This window comes from Planococcus citri, chromosome 3 (genome assembly GCF_950023065.1).
Source record: "Planococcus citri chromosome 3, ihPlaCitr1.1, whole genome shotgun sequence".
Taxonomy (NCBI): domain Eukaryota; kingdom Metazoa; phylum Arthropoda; class Insecta; order Hemiptera; family Pseudococcidae; genus Planococcus; species Planococcus citri.
In genome coordinates, this window is record NC_088679.1 from 46,427,920 (window position 1) to 46,450,619 (window position 22,700).

Sequence of the window (22,700 nt, forward strand, 5' to 3'; positions counted from 1 at the left end):
TTTATCGGTTACAGGTTACAGAGAAAAATGAAATTGTGTAGGTATAAAGATTTATGCAAAATTATAATGAAAATATTGGGAAAAGAAATTAAAAAAAAAAACAAACAAACAAATTCTCTCGACGTTAGGAAAAACCCTCGTCAGGTATCCAACTACGTAATAAATCGCCGAAAAATTGATTTATATCTTATGTTATTGCGTTTAAGCTCTTTTACTGTGTGGTAACAAATAAAAACGCATTTGAAAATACTTTTTACTTTTTTTTTTCTTCTTACAGACTGGTGACTACGTTGATATGAGCACCGAGTATGAGTTCATGTCTTGAAGTTTACCTCTGGTAACATACAAAAGAAGGATACTTTTACGTATACAATGCATGTTTCCTTAATCTTATATATTAAAAGCAATAACTGGAAAGGACAGTATAAAAAAATAAAAAGATATCCCTTTTGATAAGCAGGATAGAGTTAAAATACCCTCCTGATTTATTCTCTCTTCCTTCCCAGATTTTCTTTTTTTATTTTCTTTATAACTTTGCAAACGTTTTATCTGAGGTTTTTTGTGGGCTCATCGGTTTGCTGGTTTTTATTGCATGTATTTTATCGATTTTCACATGCAAAACTGAAAATGATGAATTTTTTTTCTTGTCAAGACAAAAGTATCGGTGGTGTTTTTTTTGTTGTCGAATTTAATTATCTGATGGATTCGTCGGGTTTCGCGGAAAAATTGCTCGGTTGAGTGTAAAACTAATTTAGTATTAGGATTGTATTTTTTTTCTCGTATTTATAGCATCGAACAATATTGTCAAAACGTTTACGATTTTCATTCTTCTTCTTCTTCTCAGATTTAGGACTTTATTCAATAGGTATCTACTAAATCGGCGAAGAAAAACAAGTGAGTGAATAATCACCTAAGTTTACTAGAAACGAAGCAGAATTGTGATAAACACCATCAAGTATGCAATTATAGCTCACAAGGGCGCACTAAAGGAAGGGTTCGAAATCATATTTTTCCCTATCAAGCCTTTTTTTTTTTGTTAGTTTTGTTATCATTAATTTATCGTTGTTTAAATTTCTTTTTTTTTTATCATTCACTCCTGTGCTAATGTCTCTATTAAACAAATACCTTAATGTTACGTTTTCTTCAAATTTGCCACGGAGCGCAATGAGTGCTATAATTTAGATTTTCCACGCGACGTTATTCGCGCCAACGAGCTTTTCCTTGGAATGAGTGGGCATTATATTCGAGTTGATTTTTTTTTAGAAAAAGTGTTGTTAGGTGTGTCTGCTCCTGTTACCTTTTTTTTCTTGCGTAAAAAAGAGCAATTTCCTGAGCAGCCGAGATTAAAGCGATTCCTTACGATATTTTTTTTTACATTTTCAGCAAGTTCGTTGTAAAAAAGTAGCAGATTTTGCAGCGGGGTTTTTCCGAAGAGAAGAATAAGTCTTACCTGTGTATAGATATCGATTCTGTTGCATTCGCTGGATGCAATAGGTTTAGGTACATCTTTCTCCTCGCTGTCTTCCTCGTACGTTTTCATTGATGGGCAAAATTAACATTTTTGATAATTTTTACTCTTAATTTTTACGAGAAAAAGCAACTAGTTTTTTTCTAAAAAATATAAAATTATCGAGAAGTTTTCCAAATTCAAAATTTTTCTAGTATTTTGTTAGGTTAGTACCTTATTAAAATACTACTTCACACACCACGTATTTTGCTGCTTTATTTCCTCTCATAATTTCTCTATTTCACATCATCATCATCATTTCCCCTTCAAAGTAACGCTCTGCTATACTTCTAGCTTTTGTTTCACGTTTCTCCTATCTTTGCTGTTTACAACTGAAAAGAACCAAGAAGGATGAAAAAAATCTCATCGATTCCAAAAATATATATATATCAGTTTTATTCAATCATTTTTCACTAACTAGGGCAGCCTTCCCCTTTTCTTTCATTACTTTTTCATTCGTTAGTTATTTTGTTTTTGGGTTAATTTATTTTGTTTTCAACATTCTGTTTTTTTTTCAAGCTTGGCAAGTTTCGTTTTTCGTTTCTTTTTTTGTCTACGAGATAGTGTTTTTTCTTTCTAGTTTCTTTTGGCCTATTTGAATGAATTATTTTAATCAAAGAAATATCCTTTAATTACTGCATTCAATTAGAAAAAGAGGAAAAGAGGAATCGCGAGTATAAGCGAAAAAAAAGTTCTATCATTAGATAACGATATCATCTGTAGCGTTTCGGTATTGAAATTATCGAAACCATGGGGAAAACGCGTAAATAAAAGCAGAACTTTCGCTTAAATGTCTATTTTGGACGAAGGGAGTGGAAAGCAATTGTGATTTTTTTTTCATACTTATACCTACTTAGTTATCTGTGAATAAAAGTGAATAAGATAAAATAAGAAGATGAATTGGCGTTTGGAAAATTTTAATCCATTAGGAAGTTATCATACTTAGAACTGTTTGAAATCAATTGAATTGAATGTCGATGCTGAAGTAAATTATATGAACTGCCCAAGTTAAATACCTAATATAAATACAGAACATCAAAAATCAGGGTGATGAATTGAGAAATTAAGATGGAAAAAATAATGACAGAGTGTTTTGAAATCGTCGGATGAAATATAACGGAATTGATAGGCCTGCCTATGATACTAGACTCAATAATTTCATGTACTTACACAGTACTTTAGGTTTTCTATCGAGATCAATTAAGAGATCATGTATTACCAATGAAATTTATGAAAATACCATTCAGTTCGATTGGAGTTGAATGAGATAATTTAGCGAACCCTTAAAATGTGGTACCTGGTTACTTTCTCTACTTCTACATGTAAGATTCTAGGTACAAGATGTAGGCAATTCCCAACAATAATGTCCAAGTAAGTGCAGCTAATCCGATCGTAGTTTCTTTGATGTTTTCTGTTATTTTTATTTATTTTTTATACTAGGTACCTATAATATACTCTACGATGAGTTGACAATTGATTATCAACATTACAAGGAAATATGTGAGATAATTGGATTCTTGATTTCAACGACAGTTTCATTTCCTGCGTCATGTGCGGTATTTCTTTATCTAAATTTTAACGTTGAATTTGTTTAAATTTGCAATATTATGTACATATTTCACAGAATGAGTTTTTTATTTGTAATGGAATATTTTCAAATGCTCTAAACTACTTAATTTACGTTTTATTGAGCTTAATCGCTAAAGAATAAATTTAAAGATGGCAAAATACGTAGGTAGTCTTAATTTAATAATTCATCAATCAAATTTGAAGATGTAAAGATGAGGGTAAGTTAAAATTTCATTTTTTTCGAAATTTGACGAAGCCTGGTCAGATAAGGAATAAAGTCGAATAGAAAATTTAAATCTTTGGTCAGTATTGAACACAAAATGTTGAAACAGAATGATAATTTTTTTTATTTATTTTTTTTATTTTCAGGTAAGGGGTGAGAGGAGAGCAGAAACATGAAATATTTTTCAAGTCGTACTAAGAACAAAAAATCTAGAAGTACTTCTACTTACGAGTACAATAACTAACAGAAAAATCTGCTGTAAGTGTAGGATGGAACGCCCTGTACCATTTAATCAGGGTATTGTAAATATTTTGCTTTGTCGAATTTATCTATCTCCTCTTAATGAAGAATTACTTAACTATGAACTTGTGTACCTAGGTACAAAAAGAGTAACTTTGACACGTTAAAAATGTTAGATTAATTCCCGTTTTCGACAAGTAGGTAGGTATTTTTTTCCCATAACCTCAGAAAAAATATTCGGTGTCCAGAAAATTTTCAACTCGAGGAGAAAAGTTTTGATTTATACTTGTATTTTTTATGAGACTGAGTGGTTGGAGAAAAATAGCGAAAATATTCATATTAGCTTTTTAATCACCAGATTTTGAGTAATGTGGTCTCGGTGCTGGTTATTTATGGAACAGTTTATCGCCGCTTGATTTATGTACTCGTAGTAAAATAAAAAGTGTTTTACGCTGTGGCCTTACTGTTGACGCAACTGCTCTTGAATTTAAATTAATTTGAGGTGCATTCTCGAAAAAAATGTTGTCATTATAATTTGGTATGCATTAAAATGGCAAAGATCTGACCTACCGTATCTATCGCGAATCTTTCCAAGATCAGATTAATGAATCTCCTAATTTGTATTTTATCAGCTCTTTGATTGAATATAGAGAAAGAAAAGTTCATAGATATCCCAGAGGGAGGAGGCGTGAATCGAATCAATCAACTCTGTAGTGTAAATAAATCCCCGATGTTAGTTGTACGCGATTAAATGGAATTTTTCGTGTTTTATGTCGAAGGCTGAAACAATGAAGAGTATAGATAACCTAAGTTCATCTCGGATGCGTTTTAATGATACGACGCGATGATTGACGTTTCATCGAGGTTCATTTGACGGCAAGGGGTGTCAACGCGAAAAGGTAGCATATTAGATAAATTATTAAACGACGAGAGGATAATTTCGACGGCTGTAAAATAAGTTCAACAATGCTGGTGGTAAATTTTCCAACGATAAAATTAATGTCATAAAAGAGCGATTTTTAAAGCTTTTAATTTACTGTAAAGGTTTCGGCGTAATTATGATTTCGCGAAGGTCGCTTTCATCTAGATGGCGGTATTTTTAGATGCTTTCGGTTTAGGCACGATGTTTTAAAATTGACACGGCGTAAAAATTACTCGTTTTTATCATAAATCATCTACAAAAGAATTGCCCGTTTAGAATTAATTTATTAACGCAAATTTGTTTGTTATAATTAATGTTTAATTTTGTGGAAAACGTTTTTGAATTGATTTAGTATATAATTTTTTCGACATCGGTAGTTCTAAAAAACATCGACAATTTTTCGTATCCGGAGGAAAAATTACAATAAAGAGATATTTTCGTAATGAAAATTTTCGCCTGCGGTTGTACCGAACTATATACCTGCGTGAGTCACTTGAGGAAATATTTTAAAACTTTTACGCGACAATAATGGAATATAAATTCTAAATGTTGAAATTTTAGCACCGTTGATAAACTTCTCGCCTCGCGTATGTAACGAAACAGATAACATTATTTGAGATCCTCTTGAAAATTAATATCGAGCAAATATATTATTATCAGCAGCGAACATGAAATTGTTAATTTTAACAATTTGATCCGTAATGAGCGAAAATTTATGAAGAGAAATAGGTAGGTACCTATTAGAAGTGTTGGCTGTTTATAATTTCGAATTACTCTTGTAGGTATTGAAGAAAAATCAATTCGAGTAAACAGGTCCTCAAAAATATCGAGCACTCTAGAGGAAGTTTTGTGTTGAAAATTTAAGTTGGCAACGATTTTTTTGTTGATAACGAGAAAAGGTTGGCAACGTGGAGTAAATCTGCATGTGATTAGTAGATTATTAGACCAATCCAATATGCCATCATTACTGCATTTCACTGCGATCAATTGCGATTTCAAACCAAAAAATTATTTCAGAGTTGCTCGATATTTCTGAACAGGTTGTACCTGCATCTACTGACTTACTTACCTACCAACCTAACTTCTTGCTAAATCACTCATACAGTCAGATTGTTTTTCATTCTTCGAATTAGATTTTTTCAAAATAGGCACCTACTTTGCAGAAAAAGTCGTGCAGCAAGAAATTAAAATTTCATTGCCAAACAAAAAATTGAAAGTTCTACGGAATTTTGAATTTTTGGAAAGAAATAAAAAGGAAGGTAAGTAACTCAAAAGTTACACAAATGGAAAAAATAGTCAACAAACGGTTCACAAACCAAAATCAAAATGAGTTAAAATTTTTGCGAAAAAATCAAATATTTCAACAAAAATGTTTTCTGAACATTTTTGAAGAATTTTGAGGCTAAATTGAGTCATAAGTAATTTTCGTGATTTACTCGAAATAGGAAAGGTGGCCCTCGGTTCATTGTTATGGGCCAAAATTTCTCATAAAATCTTGAAGAATTTGAATGGGTAGGTACCTACTTACCTACTTGATGTATCAGCTATAGTTGAGCATTACTCCACTCGCCAAATCGTATAATGTTTTCACAATAGGTATGCACAGTTGACGTGATAGATAATTCTGACGTAGAAATCTAAGTATATACATACATACGTATGTATTTCGGACATGGAATACGTCAGTATATCTATCAGCGTAATGTGCCCCATGGGTCGCAAATTAATTTTAATTTACACAATTGTACTGATCGACTTGTATGTAATATGTTGACAAATTCACATTTCCGTTGCATATCATATCACTAAAATGATTTTCTGGTTGGTATGTAAATAAAAAACAATAAAATTGTATTCGTATTTGGAAAATAGGATACCGTGTTCATGGAATATTTCACTGATAATTTTTTCAGTAGGAAGTGAGAAAGATAAGGCAATAATAAGTAGATATTATGCAGATATTGTAATCTCTCAATCAGTTTATGATTTCATTTGGCTCTTTAAACAAATGTGCAAAATATGAAAAATTAATACTTAAATGAATTTTAAAACTGAACTAGAACTGGAACCTCTTCAAATCGTCCTAACGACATCTGAGACAACTTTTTTTTACTACTTATCAGTTGTCTAAGAAAAAAAATATATTTTATAAATATGCAATACATAATTGATACTTTTGATTGGAATATCGATTCTGGAAAGGGATGAAAAGAGGAAATTGCCCCCGAGAGCTTCCGAGTCGATATTTGCATGGGAGGTGGTAAACATCGAGAAAGTTCCATATTATGCGGACAGTTTCAACTTCTCTCTGTATTTTTATAATATTTTTAGAATTACAATTAAAAAAATTTCTCAGTCCTATGAGAGCTGATTCGTAAACATAGGAGAAAAAAATGATACCTGTTCATGATACTTTACCACATTTTACTTTACTTACACTTGTACATACAACTTTCTTTCTCAGGGAAAATATAAATTGAAAAACTAGAGAGGACCAAAATTAATCAGGCACTCGGTATATCGCACACATTTTTCCAACTACTGGCGTTGAATTATTCGTAATATTGCTTATCTTATCAACGGAAAATCCGCAATTGTGTCGTTGTTTCAACTTCGACTAATACATAGTGAATCATTGAGCGTTTTATTGAATTGCGAGTTGAACAAATGAAGAGGGTACTTCGAAGTCACAGTATTTGGTACCTACCTACGCGATCGTGAAATTCTATTAATTAAGTAGTGAAAATTGATTAATTTTTGTAAAATAATTGTTTTTTAGTCATTTTAATTCTATTTCATTAAATTATTTCAATAATTTCGCGATGGCTAATGCAGAGAATCCGATTTATGCGCCGTTTTTCGGTGTAATGGGCGCGTCTTCTGCGATGGTATTGAGTGGTAAGTATTTCGTCTAAATTGATGGAATAATAATTATTGCACCTATTTCGCATGCACTTTTGTAAGCATCTAGAAAGTGTTTTAGCCTCTCTATTAATATTAAAAAGAAATAAAATTTGAAAGGGTTCGAAATCTTCATAACGTGGTGAAAACACGACGTGGCCTATTACCTACCACACCCCAAGTGGCAAATTGACAGATTTGTAAATTTAAACTCCAACCTTTAATATTACTCGCCTCAGTTCCAAAATTGATTTCTGTTCTACAATATAAGACAATATTTTGGTAATTTTTAGCATTGGGAGCGGCTTATGGAACAGCGAAATCTGGCACCGGTATCGCAGCCATGTCAGTGATGAGGCCAGAAGCAATCATGAAGTCGATTATTCCCGTCGTTATGGCTGGTATTATTGCCATTTACGGATTGATTGTAGCAATTCTGGTGATCAGTGCTATCGATGGTCCAGAAAAATACACTTTATACAAGTACGATGATGAAACATAGGTGTTGTCGTATTTGACCTTCAGTAATATATGCACTTCGACTAACAAGATGTTTGTTTTTCCAGGGGTTTTCTGCATTTAGGTTCAGGAATATCTGTCGGTTTTAGCGGTTTGGCTGCCGGTTTTGCTATTGGTATCGTTGGTGATGCTGGTGTCAGAGGTACCGCCCAACAACCTAGACTTTACGTAGGAATGATTTTGATTTTGATTTTCGCCGAAGTCTTAGGTCTGTATGGATTGATCGTTGCCATTTTTGGAATCGTAAAACAAACGTGAAGAAATTATGTTCGATTTAGAGTTGCACTCGTGTAAATTTATTATTAATATTATGTTCATCCGTTGATTTCTTTTTTGTTGTTGTTAATTTTAAGGGCCCTTAATGAATAGGTCTACTTTCGATTTGACGTTATAAACTTATTGTGTAAGTAAAGTAAATAAGATTAACTGTTGAAAATTCTCCCCATTTTTTTTTTCGTACCGGATCATGTCCATTTTTCTCACTAAAATGCCTTCAAGTCGAGCCGACTATGTATTATTGCTGCTGAGAGGAAAGCAGAGTTTCAAACAGATTACTCCTCCCTTTGTCTGCCCCTTTCCAAAAACATCACATAAACCAAAAAATTACTCGTTTATGTGGTGTGTTAGTGGTTTTTTCCTCCGTTCAGTTAATGCACTCTTATTATTATTATTTCGAAATGATACAGTGAAAGTAGGTACCTAAAGTCTTCAAGAGTAATTTTTCATTAAAGATGAAGGAGGGGAATAAATAGATAGGTTCCTAGCATCCTAGCTGTTACAGAATCGCCAAAATTTGAAATAAGCAATAGTGTTATTTTTTTATTCGTATGTTTTGTAGAATGATGTCAGATACGAATCTCCAAAATAGGAAATATCCCCACTTCCATTCTACACTCTTCGCACAGGCTATGGATTTATACTTGAATTTTCTCAAATTTTTGAAACATAATTGGAAAGTAACCATGTACTTACCTTTCCAAATGATCCGTCAAAAATTGATCAATTGAATCGAATTTATACTTTTGAAGAACTATGTAGGTATTTTGCATGATGCCTGCCTAAATTTGAAAAAAAAACTTGGCAACACAATTCTATGCCTATCTTGTCAAAGAAATTCGTTGATTATTTAGTTACCTACGATCAAATATTTGAGATATTTTGAACTTTATTAGAAATTCCTCCCAAGCCCCTCCCAGTCGATGGATTATTTACTTTGAAGCTTTACCTTTCTGTAATTGAAATTCATGTTGATTTTACCTCAGGTAACAGTTTAATTCTAAAATAACCAAACGACAATTTCCGTAATGTTTTCAAGTAAAAAATCCTCTCGGAGTAGGTATTCAACTTGGTATACAGGCCTGAGCATCGGTATCCTTTATAAAATTGTCATTAAAAGTTATTCGAGAAGCTTAGCATCATTTAAATACGTATCTAGGTATTTGAAAAAATTAATTTCGTTTGTGTTTCCATCAAATTATTTTAGTCTGCTTATCGGTTACGATAAATTATTCGAGTTCACTCGGAATACCTACTTAGTAAATATCCTAATGAATGTGCAAGTACACGTTGTATCTACAGATTTTACTATACACGCATAATTGTCACATTGTTAGCAAAGTGTACGTAGGTACATTTTGTATTTGTATGTGTAATATCAATATGAGCTTTAGTAATAAGTGGTATACATTTCATTCATAAATTAGGAAGCAATTTAACGCATTATACGGTTAAGGTAACACGCATTGTTGTAGGTATTTCAAATCAAAGGCGAAACGCCCACCCATGCAAAGTATCACACAGGTGTATGGCTTGCTATAGGTATACTGAGATCTTTATCAATCGTTCACATTGTAAGAAGTAAAAATCAACGTTTATTTTGCACTTCAGCTTCGACCTGTTTACCATTTGATCTTTTTAATGTAGATATATCAAATAACATACTGGCTGTAGCAAATTTGATATCAACAAGGAGTTCTGTCGTATTCATTTGTACATTTATCTACGTATGAATAATTTTTACAATTTGCTTTTTTATGTTTACAATTTCATTGTGCACTCGAATACGTCGAGTGAAACAAGCCTACTTGAATGAATACGTATCAAATTGATGAATTTGAACTAATCGAGTATATTTCTGTATTTGCAGCGTAAATACACGAATATCCTAGTTTAATTCACTTTCATTAATGTGATGAATATTTACGAAAGTAGTCCTATTTACACACTTGACGATTTGAATCGCTCAATGGTTTTGTAAACATAAGAAAGAAATTGTTGAAAATATTACTATAATCAGTCTCCTAAATGCCAAGGTAGGCCTACCTATACATATAATTTACACAGTCTTGTTAGTTTATTTGGTATTATGCATTAAATAGATCACTTGGCTTGTTTGAGTCAAGCCGAGGGGTAAAGATAACTTTGCAATAGAAAATATGATATAAGTGGTTGAATGATGGGTGATGTTAATTAGGTGTTTGAGAGATCAATTGCTTTGTATCTGTTGACCGGTTGCAGATACTTTGTGATTGTTCTTATTGCATGTTACCTCTGAAAAATATTGCAGTCAAATTGTTTCCTAACTTATGAATGATATTTACAACTCAGCCAATACTTCAGTGTTACTGTGGATGGATATAAACTGCCTGTACGAAAAAAAATGATTAAAATACATATTTTCACATTATTGTCAATTTTCATTAATGAAATTAGTGGTCCTATTCTTGTACATACGAGTAGATACATGAATTTCGGGTGAATTTTTAGCACCATTTTAAAATTTGAGGCAAACTGGTATTGACCTTTTCATTGGTTTACTTGAAATGATATTAGGAGAAATGTGGCCCTTCGTAGGTGCTTCGAATACCTAAAAATACGTAATAATTTAAAAAAGATGAAAGACCAGCAATACGACGGTTCAATTTTCGATCGTTCGAAAAAAAAAGAAAACAATGAAGAGACATAGCAAAAGATTAATGTGAAATTACCTCATAATATGTCGTAAAAATGCGACCTCTTCAAGTTAACATTGAGTCTTCTCCTCCCAAAAAAGCTAAACTAAATATTTATCTATAATTTGAAAAAAAAAGTCGAATAATTAACTTGAATGAATTTCAATTAAATTTACAAACTTTGAAAAAATATTTTCAAAACGATTCAAATTTTGAACATTTTTTGCTAAAAAAAAAAAAAAAAAAAAAGATGAAAGAGAATGTTCTAGATTTTTGTGCTTAGCAACAGAAGAAATTTGATGTTTTCTCAAGTATGTGTTTATTCCATAGAGTGATGAGTGAAATGTTGGAATAATCTCGTAAGTAATTTTGAAAAATTCATCAAAAATCAGAAAATGTTTGAATCATTTAAATGATGACTCTGAACCAACACGAGTGGACGAGAAAAAAATGTTAAGTATTGTGACGAGAATCGCCCACATTCAAAATTGAAAAAATGGTAAACTCGATTCAAAATTTCCAAATTGTGTTCGTCTTTTAAATTTTGAAGATGGACAATTTGTCGTCATAACAACGTTTTTTGTTGGCCCACTCGAGTGGCATGGGCATAGGACATTTTAAATGATGTAAATATATTCTTGTTTTTGATGTATTTTTCAGAATTTGCAAATTTACAGTTTTGCAGGTCACATAACTCCTTCAATTCACGAGATAGGCAACTTATCAAGTTATCATGCCCAATAGTGTTTTTTGTTCGACTAGTCGAGTTGTATCTAGGGTTAGAATATCTCCAAAGTTTCATGTATTGGGTACTAGGTAGGTACCTAAAGTTTTCCACAAAGGTATTAAAAAAAGTGGGGGAAATATTCACAAAAAACAACTATAGGTAATGTTTTTTTTTTTTTTTTTTGGTTTCTCTTTTTTAAACACGCAGCAAATACTTACATATTACACACAAGTGAGATTATCCAACTGACAAAAAAATTTTCGATCAAATAACAGAAAAACTGAAACTAACTAGGTACCACCAAAAAGTATCCTAAAAAGCCAAATTCTACGTGTTGAATTCAAGTAGGTATACTTAATTTTTTGAATTTTGCTGAATTTTTGAAAATTAATGAACCTCATTTACTGTAAATACAAAACCAAAATCTGTAGAAATTGCGATATAGAAAGCTGAAATAAGTTTGTGTTCTATTTTTGATTTCTTGAATCAATTTGTGGTGATTTTGAGCTCTTTTTGGAATCTTCAGCAGACTTTTAGATTTTCCAGTTTTAAAAAAAAGTGAAAAATCTCCGCCGCACTTTCAAGGGCACTTGTGACAGTAACGAGAAAACATGTATTTTTCAGAATTAACTATACAAATGGTTTTTGAAAAATTTGAAGCCCCAAAAATAGGCTTAAGTAGGTATACTATTTTTCTCACTTCCATTATATGTATGGCTAGAAATATGAGATTTCCGGCGTAAGTAATAATTGGCAATTCGATTTCCTCATCGCATCATTTTCTTAATTCTCCAGGACTAATTTTCCATTTAAACTGCAGAAATTTTTCAGTGAATAAAATTTGAGCGAAATCAGTTACAAAGTCTGAAGTACACTCATCGTAATCATCATAATAAACTGTTTCGAAAGGCTACATCCACTTAATGAGTTCTTTTTATTTTCAATTTTCATTACGCAATTTTCACCAAGCAAATTTTAAAGTGAAATAACACAGCAAAATTTTATGACTGTAAAGTAAGAGTTCATGTGGTTATCAACTAAACCACAAAAACCAACACCGATATTTCGAGTTACTTGACGAATGAGACAATTATTTGATAAAATACAGGAAAACTGATTTTGGTACTTTTATAAGAAGGATTTATTATCCATATCTTTTACCGACTTTGCCGTGAAACGGAAAAGTAAGGTATTGTATTTGTCATGATGGTTGAGGATTTGGGTGGGGGTGGGTTTTCTTGACGTTTTGAAGTGTGCTGATCACGATAAGACATATGGCGCAAAACGAGATAAGTTTATATATATATACACATGAAAAGTGGTATTACACAGCCCATACTAGATAAACCTCAGACTTTTTGCGGCCCATCACGACTTTTTGCAGCCCAGTACCGGGCTGCAAAAAGTCTGTTCTGTTTTCGACCGCTACAGACATTCAAAAACAAGCAACGCAGTGTGTACATAAGGCAAAACACCACTAACGACCTGCATTATCTGATTTTATCAACTTGGCGTTACATACACGAGCGAATCGAGCTCCTCACCTCTCTGTAAGTCAATGAAAACATTTTTTTGGTGGCGGAAAAAGTCTGGGGAATATCTAAAAAAACATACACTTGAGTGGGGAGCTTTCCTCAAAAATCGAAAATCGAATTACAAGCCTAAATGTAAGTCTTTTTCCAACCTGGTGGAGTATATACCTTCTTCTCATGGCCCATCAGTAAGCTGCTGTGAGAACACGTGGAAAAATTCAAGCGCGCCCCTGCTAGTGCCAACACAAGTCGGTCCGCAAAAAGTCAGTGAAATATCATGGGCTGCGTAATGTATGGGGGAAATCTATATATATATATATAGCCGCATACAGGTAAACTCATAACGTTTTGTATAAAATACAAACTCACGTCCCACCTATAACTTCGTTGCTGTGCATGCGCTCGACGCGTCACCCCATAGGCCTGATAGTACTCGATGTTAGGCCGCGTTATATTTGTTAACTTGATTTTTGGGTGACCTGTGGAGAGGTACCTCATTGCCGAAACATCAATTTTTCAGAAAAGCTTTTTTTTAAAAGTCCCATACGTCTCTGTTTTTCGCAAATAGCTTTTTAACAAAGCATCCCACAGAAAAATAACCAGCTCTAAGCAGAAAGAAAATTTTATTCTCTACAATTTCCTTCATTGCATTTTTTTCCTAGGATGCATACTTTTCCCATAAAATCACTGTTCAGACTGAAAAACACGAAAATTCGGACCTGTATAATCAACTCTAAATTAAAATTGAGCAGTCAAAAATTTATTTTAGACGATTTTTGACCACGCCATGTGAAAGAGGACATCTTCAACCACCAAAATCACCAAAAAGAACGTAAAAAACGTAAAAAATGATTCTTGGCAATAAACACCTTTTCCTCATGTCCTTGTACATAATACTTAGGCTATGCACTAATTTGAAAATTGAGTCAAAAGAGAAAGTGTATAAACGGCAATCTCACGTCCCTGCTCAAACTTTGCCAGTAGACTCCCCACACCTTGTAGATTCATATGGCACCTCATCGAAAAGTCACGTCCTAAAAAGGTTACGAGTTTGTCAAAACGTTATGAGTTTGCTGGTTAATCTATAAAAAAGTTACGAGTTTACCCCCTAGAATATTTATATATTTATTTATATATCAATTTATGTATAAATTTGTGTCACGCTGAACTCAAAAGCTCCGAACTTTAAGTCGAAACTGATGATGGCAAAATATTGCTTTGATACTGAACTAGAGAAATTTTTAATTTGGTCGAAATCGGTTCAGCCGTTTACGAGATATGAACGTTTAAGTGTGTTTCAACGTTATGGATAAGCAGAAATTTGTGTAAACCCTTATATCTCGCAAACGGCTCACCCCCAACAAACAGATGGGGTGGTTAGGGTGTGTAGGTTGCAGATTGGTACACCGAAGGTCGGGTGTTCGAATCCCGCGCGAGTCAAGAGGAGAAAATTTTTTGTTGATTTTTTTGTTAATTTTTTTGTTAATTTTATCCGTCCAAAATTTTTTTGCCATAAAAAATCAAAATTTTTCAAAAATTTCTAGTGTAATTTTTGTTTTAACAAAAAACATTAAGTTTTTGGTAAATAGCCAGTAAATTTTGATAATTTTTTTTTTTTTGTTAATTAATAGTAATTTTTAGTAAATAAAATGATTAGTTATTTTTGGTGAATTACTCGTAATTAAAGTTGGTCGAAAATTTTGGTAAATTGCTTGGGTAATTTTTGGTAAATTGGTAAAGTTTGGTAAATTGGTAAAAACCTTTAACAGTAAATTACTGGGGTAATTAAAATTCGGTAAAAAATTGGTAAATTAGTGAGGAAATGTCTCGTAAATTACTGAGGTGAATGTTGGTAAATTGCTGGGGTAATTTTTGGTAAAATGGAAAATTGGTAAATTAGTGGGTAATGTCTGGTAAATTACTGAGGTAAATGTTAGTAAATTGCTGGGGTAATTTTTGGTAAATTCGTAAATTTTTGAAAAGTCGTAAATTTTGGTAAATTAATAAATTTGGGTAAATTCGTAAATTTTGGTAAATTCGTAAATTTTGGTAAATCGGTAAATTTTGGTAAATCGGTAAATTTTGGTAAATTGGTAAATTTTAGTAAATTGGTAAATTTCAATTCTGGATAAAAATTAAGCCATTAAAAACCTCTAAATTTTGGTAAATCAGTAAATTTAGGTAAATTGGTAAATTTTGGTAAATATGTAAATTTGGGTAAATAGGTAAATTTTGGTAAATAGGTAAATTTTGGTAAAATGGTAAAATTTGGTAAATCGGTAAATTTTGGTAAATCAGTAAATTTTGGTAAATTGGTAAATTTCGGTAAATTGGTAAATTGGTAAATTTTGGTAAATAGGTAAATTTTGGTAAATAGGTAAGTTTCAGTAAATAGGTAAATTTCGGTAAATAGGTAAATTGGTAAATTTTGGTAAATTGGTAAATTTTGGTAAATAGCTAAATTTCGGTAATAATTTTGTTTTTTGTCAACAATTTTCCTGATATATTATTCCACTTGTAATATGACGGTTACGTCTTCATAAGTATGCTAATTTTTATTTGAAAATCAATTTCATAAAAGTGTAATATGATGGCTACTTATGATTGACTATTTTATTTTGTCGATGTTTTCGACTTTTCGTATTCATTAAATCGGTAAATTTGGGTACTTCCGCGCATTTTGATAAATTGCTAAATTTTTAAGTAATGTCTGGTAAATTACTGAGATAAATGTTGGTAAATTACCGGGGTATATTTAGAGCAAAGTCGGTTGATCTTGCGAACTGCGCAAGATGTTTTGAAAGTTGAAGACATTTACGACACGTTTTACATAGTGTAAAAGAATCCGGATAACTTCACATACTCAATGCGCAATGATTTAGCTCATAAATTACATCGGTGTATAAGGCGCCATTGCCACCCTCCATGGCGAGTCATATCTGGCGCGATCTAATAAAAAAATATCGAAAACATATGTTCTACATGGGTTCACAAACACTCGGTAACACGTACATGTATATCCATCAATAAAGTTCGATACGTTGAAACGCGCCTATCCGAACGTGAAAGTAAAGGGGGAAAAATAATGAAGAATGAGATAAAGAAGAAGAGGAGGAAAAAAAAAACGAAATATAATCTACTCAAGGATATACGATAAATATTTTTAACTTTTCTACGCTATTGAAGAAGATTGTCTGTAAGTGTAGACTAGAAAAGGTGCGAACATACGCAGAAGTTGCAAAAGATCAAATATTAAAGGAAAGCTATGTGATTTATAGAATGAAACAGCTTATAGTCACTTCCTTCCACCTCAGCCATTCCTGGTACATAGAACAATTTCCCTTCCATGGATGCGGATATGGGTATTGTTGCTGCTCGACGCCATATTTTATTTTAAGAATGAAAGATAGAAAAGTTAAAGGTAACATATTGTATTTTGCTGAGTTGTTTTTTTGGCCTTTATTCCATGTACGTTTCTCATTCTGTAATCTTATACGAATGTTTTCTTTTATGCCTATTTATTACGGCAATATTTTCGGCTAGGAAAAAAAATGCAGGATAAATTTTCACGCGACTTTTTTTTACGTTTTTAATTCGGAGCGTTGAAAACGTTCTCTGAAAAAGATTCTTCGAAAGTTATCTAGGCTATAAACGTTGGTGTTTCCTTTCTTATTAGAGAAAAACTGTACCATCCGATATCGGAGCTTTCAAACGCACACAAACGATGCGAAAAATGTATGTAAGAGATTTTTTTCCACGTGTGAACAACGTTTGGCAAACATTTTCCCTTCGTTGTAGACGAGGAAAATATCAAATTTGACTTTTCTCTCAAATGAATATTTTCCTGCACTATACGAAATGACTGAAAGTGTTATATTTTATGATGTTGACGTGTTGTTTACATTGAATAGGATTATGATTTGATTAGGTGGGTGTATATTGTGTTCTTTAACTTATTTGGGCAAAAGACTGTAGAAGTAGAAAATGCACATTTAAAAATGTTTCACTGGGGAATTTGAAGACCAAAACCTCATAGAACTCAAAGTGCCAATTTTTGGCATAAAGTTATCAGTACATAAGTCTTGAGGCGTCCACTTGCAATTTAAATAGAATCGTGTGGTTTTTAGAAAGAACATGGTCTGGAATTCCAATTATCAACATTACAACTGCCCAAATTAATTTTTTAATCACTTATCGGAGAATTTTTTAAAATTCAAAATTGATCACTTTTGGCAGTAGGTATAAGGGTAAGGGCACCAATTATGGACCAGTCCGCAATATGGACCAGCGCCCGTTCTCGTTGGTAATTAGTGCAATCTGTCCGGAAAAAATGTATTCTGATGTATTTTTCATCAAAAAAACGAATGAGACAAAAATTACGACTGTAAAGTCAAAACTCGCTGAGAAATTTACAAAATACTGTTTTGAGACACTGGAAATTTTTTTTAGTGTGTTTTTCAACTTTTATTAAAATATATATGTGGTGTAATTTTCTAAATGTCATTGATGTTTATAATATCAAAAAAGGATGTAGTTTCTGCTGGAGTGATCAGTTTTTGCTAAAAATGAGGATATGTACAGAAATTTTTGGTGCAAAGTTTTTTTTATGGGGTGCGCTAATATGGACCACCTGTGGTATTGAATTTTTTACTCATTTTTTACAGCCGCTGAAAAGGGGAATGCTTGAAATACTTTTTTTTGTTCATTTCTACTAATAGATATGATGTTTTGAAACGTAAAAATATGTTTATTTTGAAATTATTCTTTAGGTGGTCCATATTAGGCGTCCAAAATTTTGAACTGTCATTTTGACACTCGTCATTCATCAATTTGAAAAAAATATTCAAAATTAACCTGAACTGCTTAGAATAAGTTTTTTTGTTCATTTCTACAAATAAATATGACCTTTTGAAAAATGTGAAAGTATGTTTATTTTGAAATTTTATAGGTGGTCCATATTAGGCGTCCAAAATTTCGAACTGTCATTTTGACACTCATCACTCAACAATAAAAAAAACATACTTAAAGTTGACCTTCACCCCTGAAGTTTTGTACAGTGTTAGTGGAAGGATGGAACTTGATTTTAAGCCTTTGTGGAGGTTTCTACCTTGTATAGTTTTCAAGTGGCAATCCTCCAAAAAAAAGTGGTCCATATTTGGTGCCTCTACCCTTATGTTTCTTCAAAAAAATATTTATTCAATTAAAAAAATCAGTCCTGAAACTAATATCAACTCTCTCGAAATGAATTTCATCATTTTCGGTTATTCTGGATCTGGAGCCTCCAACGTGATTTTCAATTTCTCTGGGTTTTAAAATTTCTCTTTCCACGCCTTCTGGAGAAATTTTACAATTTTGGAAAAATAAAAAATCGCGCTGGAGGTACCAGAATGGCACGAAATAGTGAAAATTGGATCAAAGGGATTAGTTTTGAACAAAACACACCAATATTAAAAATTTTGAAGATTTCCTCACGAACAGAAAATTTTTTGATTTTTTTTCAGGCATGAATATCTACCTATGTGGTCTAAAAACGCACTGGAATTGTTCGTTTGAAAGTCAGTTCAAATGTAAACAAACCCTTTAAAAAGCTCAAAAAAGGGCAAAAAGCTCCAACTCGATTTTTAGCTGCTCAAATTAATTTCCACGCTTTCTGGAGAAATTGGAAATCGCGCCGAAGTCTCCAAAAAAGAAAAAAATTGTGAAATTACGTCAAGGGAAGCAGATACGAGTGTGTATTATTTTCAAGACTAATTTTCATAATTTTTACTAAATGAATAGATAAGTTTTAAAAAAACACGCGTCGAAAATGATGATTTTTGAATTTTCAAAAATTCTTCAAAAAACGCAAAAAACCAATTTGGGAATTTTTGCTATACCTACCTACTTACCTACAGTTCAAATGGTCGAGAGTTTCGGGCCATTTATCCCCCAGAAATCACGTTCACATTCAATGACCAGAAGTGACAATTTTGAAAGATTTCCTCGTGAGATGTAAACTTTAAAAATTTGTCTGTTTTGAAACGAATTTCAAATTCTAGAAAATAGTGAAGCCCCTTTCTGGGGGTCAGGATGACGGTACGATAGGAATTCGTTAAAAAAATCAAGTTGCAAGACAGAAGACAGAACCTGACTTCATTTTTGTTTCAATTTGATGTGTATGCAGATATCGTCGCGAAACTTACTGTATTTACGGCGAACTGGTTATGCAAATTTATTAACACATTTTCAACGCTGCTTGCATAAAACTTGGAAATATCATTTTGAAGAGTTACTCGTATGTTTGATTTTTTAAAAGTTAATTCACGTTAAGATTTTCACTGAATTGAATACTTAATCGCCCCCTCCCCAACGCCTTTCTTTCGATTTTCCCTTCTTCTTGCAAAAGATAGTGGCCGAAAATGGCGACATTCGGTTTGAAGGAGTTCATATCTATTTCAAGACTTATTTCTATCAGTTTTGTAGTAGATACAATTTTTTTTTTTTTTGAAAAAATCGTAAATTTCTGAAAATAATGAATTTTAAAGTTTCGAAAAATCGTTAAAAATTCAAAAAATCGTGCTGCTGAAATTTTGGTTACGGGAGTTTCTGACCATGCTCTTGCTTCACGAATTGCGATCTTGTTCAAATCGAAGGTGTACTCCTCGAGGGATTCCCTTGTTAGATTTTTATATGATACAAAATAAAAAAATTACCTTAAAATTTGGTGAAAATGTGAGGTGTGTTTTTTTCGATAATCCTCTCTCTTGCCCACTAGATATCTAATCAATCAAGCAGGTGCTAAAAATTGATCATCCTTGAAAGCAGATGATACGGCTTATCGTATTAATTTTTTAAAAAATGTAACGAATTTACGAAAATCTTTTAACAGGCATTTTTCAAAATGCAAATAGACGGCGTTTTCATTTAATATGTTAATGATTGGTCAGTCGAATGTCGTTTGTTTGATTTTCCTCATATTTTGGACAGAAGCAAAACAAGTAAATATTTACTCAATGCTCGATAAATATTACAGTAATTGTTTGCCATACGTTTGCTTGCTCGATATCAGATTATTTTAAATATGCAACTACGGTCGTTAGAATAAAACCGAATTACCAACAGTATGATGAAGCTGACAGCATGAAGAGCTGCCAACAAATTGTTTACGTCAATTATTTGTACAAAAAAAATTATTTTCTCACCGTTGTTGAATTCTTCTATCACATTTGAAACTAGGTTCGAATCTATATTTCGGACTCTTCTTCCTGTAATGAAAACGGAAACAAAATTAAGAAAGGGATAAATATAATTTCCTCGAATAGGTACTACCTAACTTATAAAGCATTGCATATCACTGCGTACCGATTGTAGTCGAACAAACATGCAAATTGAAATAGGCACATGTTCGGATTTAACTCGTAGGTAACGTGTAGTATATCGTAATGCCAACAAACGAAAGTGTTAACTCCTGAGGCGAATATTTTAAATGTAAATAATGCTACGTACGTCTTGAAAAGTTAAAATTATTTTTGGTAGCGTGAAGCTTTTCAACCACACACACATTCGTTTCAAATTAAAACGCGTAGGTATAGCTATCGTATTCGAATAATACCACTCGTATGATTGTTTCACCATTTCGCCAGCTCTTGGGGTAAAAGTCTAACTATATATAAAACGCAGGTACCTACCACCGATGAATATTATAATTAAGAAAGGTTGAAACGAAGCCATTCTTGTTTTTAAGACTTGAAAATAGAAGGCTCTCTCGGGGACGTTGTCCATGAAACTTGAATTAACATTTAGGCTAACATCGTTCCTTTATTAGTGTCGTATCTATGGTCCTTAATTTAACGCCATAATGTAAATGTAATTAAGCTTGGTCTTCAGATTTCGAGTAATTGGATATCAAGACCGAGTATTACTTTATTGATGACATTTTTTCTCCACCTATAGCAGGATTTTTTTCTACGCACGTTGGCGTTGCACTGCTGGTTTAAATTCCACTTGGTTGGTACAACTCACTCGTGCGTGTTTGATGAATTTGTGACCAACGATAACACGCTACTATACCTGCTCATTCTAATGCAAAAAGGGATTCTTTTTTCCGATTCATTTGACCATTTAAACGTAAATCAACATGATGTTGTGAAATTTGTTGACAAAGTCGAGTGAAAAAACAAACTTTATTTTTACAAGATTCGCACATATCAATTTAACCCTTACCCTATAGGCATCTAATTTGTACTGAGGGTAAGTACCATCCGAGTACGTAAGCCAACACATTAAGTCATTCTATAGCCAATTGTATCGTTGTCTGGTTTGCGCCAAAAATGTGGCGTACTTTCGTATTTTGTACTACATACGAGTACAATATTTTCCTCTCTACTATCTCAATATTCAACGCAATAATGCCACCAGAACGATTTTTATGAAGATAACTCCAAGTCGTTCATCTTGACTCTTGAGATCTGAGACATTCGTAATGTATAATATTAACAAAAGGCTGTATTTGGCGAAACACCAACATTCGATTCTACAAATTTAGATAACGCTGAGCATATGTCCTACATTATGCTTACTTAGCTTGAAATGGCATAATGTTTAATGCATGTTACATCGTATCTAGTACAGTAAGTAGTACACATGTTTGATTTCCCTTTTTTCTTCCAATCAAAAATACATACAATTAAAAAACAAATTTATCGCAAATTGCTGTCCTTCATTAATTTTAGGCACTGAAATTCATTTTGTCATTTTTGGTGAATTTTAAAAAATTCAAATTCGGCCACCAGCTAGGAAAAATCAAAATTTTTGCGATTTGACCTAAAGAGCTGAAATTTGGTTTGTAAGTACCCTGTTTTCAAGCACCCGATGAATGGTCTATTGGTGACTCGAAGCGTTCTGGAGCCTCCAGGAGATTTTTGGATTCTCAAGTTTTTAAAAGAACGCTCCAAAGTGGAGTGTAAATGAAAATTTAACACCTATAAACTCGTATCTATTTACTAATTGTGTGGCCCTTTTGATCGGTTTATGAACATTAGCATTTTAAACTTTTTTTTTGTGCTCGTTCAAATCCAAAATTTTCTCCAGTGATGATTTTTGAAAAAAAATCATCGTTTGCAAACACCCAAAAAATGGCTGAAATTTAGTTTGTACCCTGTTTTTGATCTCTCAAGTGCATTTGTGATAATTTCAAACCGTTCTGGAGCCTCAATCTGAATTTTATTTTTTATTTTATTTTTTCAAAAGTAGGTAATCCCTGAAGAAAATTTTGGTTTTGAACGAGCACAAAAGTATTTTGAAAAAATGTGCCTAAATTAATAGAGAGGATCACAACGGTGGTAAATGCAGCGAGTTTATAAGTGCTGAATTTCATTTTCACTCTGCTCACAGCTTTTTTTTTTTAGAAAACTAGAGAATCCAAAAATCCGCTAGAGGCCTCAGAACAACTCGAAACCATCACTCACCAACTCAAAAATTCAAAATAGGGTACCTATCTATAAACCAAATTTCAGGTTTCCAAATCAATTTTATAAAATTTTAGTTTTTCACATTTTCGGTCCAAATCAGAATTTTAAAAAATTCACCAAAAATCGAAAAATGAATTTTAGCCCTTGAAATTTTGGGTGG

At 32.5% G+C, this 22,700-nt stretch overlaps 2 protein-coding genes across 5 annotated transcripts in view; one reads left to right on the forward strand and one right to left on the reverse strand.

Moving 5' to 3' along the window:
- The window catches only part of LOC135839755 (limbic system-associated membrane protein-like), a 96,188-nt gene that overhangs the window by 33,623 nt on the left and 39,865 nt on the right, over nt 1-22,700 (reverse strand). For all 4 annotated transcript variants that reach the window (XM_065355944.1, XM_065355943.1, XM_065355942.1 and 1 more), the window contains exon 3: nt 20,273-20,335. In XM_065355944.1, coding sequence (XP_065212016.1) covers nt 20,273-20,335 — 63 coding nt within the window. The remainder of the gene's footprint in view (nt 1-20,272; nt 20,336-22,700) is intronic.
- LOC135838888 (V-type proton ATPase 16 kDa proteolipid subunit c-like) lies at nt 7,084-10,567 on the forward strand. The gene is made up of 3 exons (XM_065354702.1): nt 7,084-7,359; nt 7,656-7,845; nt 7,929-10,567. Exons 1-3 carry the CDS (start codon nt 7,284-7,286, stop codon nt 8,137-8,139), a joined length of 477 nt encoding a protein of 158 aa, XP_065210774.1. The 5' UTR covers nt 7,084-7,283; the 3' UTR covers nt 8,140-10,567.

Coding starts and splice junctions, on each gene's coding strand:
- LOC135838888 (XM_065354702.1), top strand. CDS start 7,284: ATGGCTAATGCAGAGAATCCGATTTATGCGCCGTTTTTCGGTGTAATG. Junction 7,360..7,655: donor TTCTGCGATGGTATTGAGTG/GTAAGTATTTCG, acceptor GGTAATTTTTAG/CATTGGGAGCGGCTTATGGA. Junction 7,846..7,928: donor GAAAAATACACTTTATACAA/GTACGATGATGA, acceptor TTGTTTTTCCAG/GGGTTTTCTGCATTTAGGTT.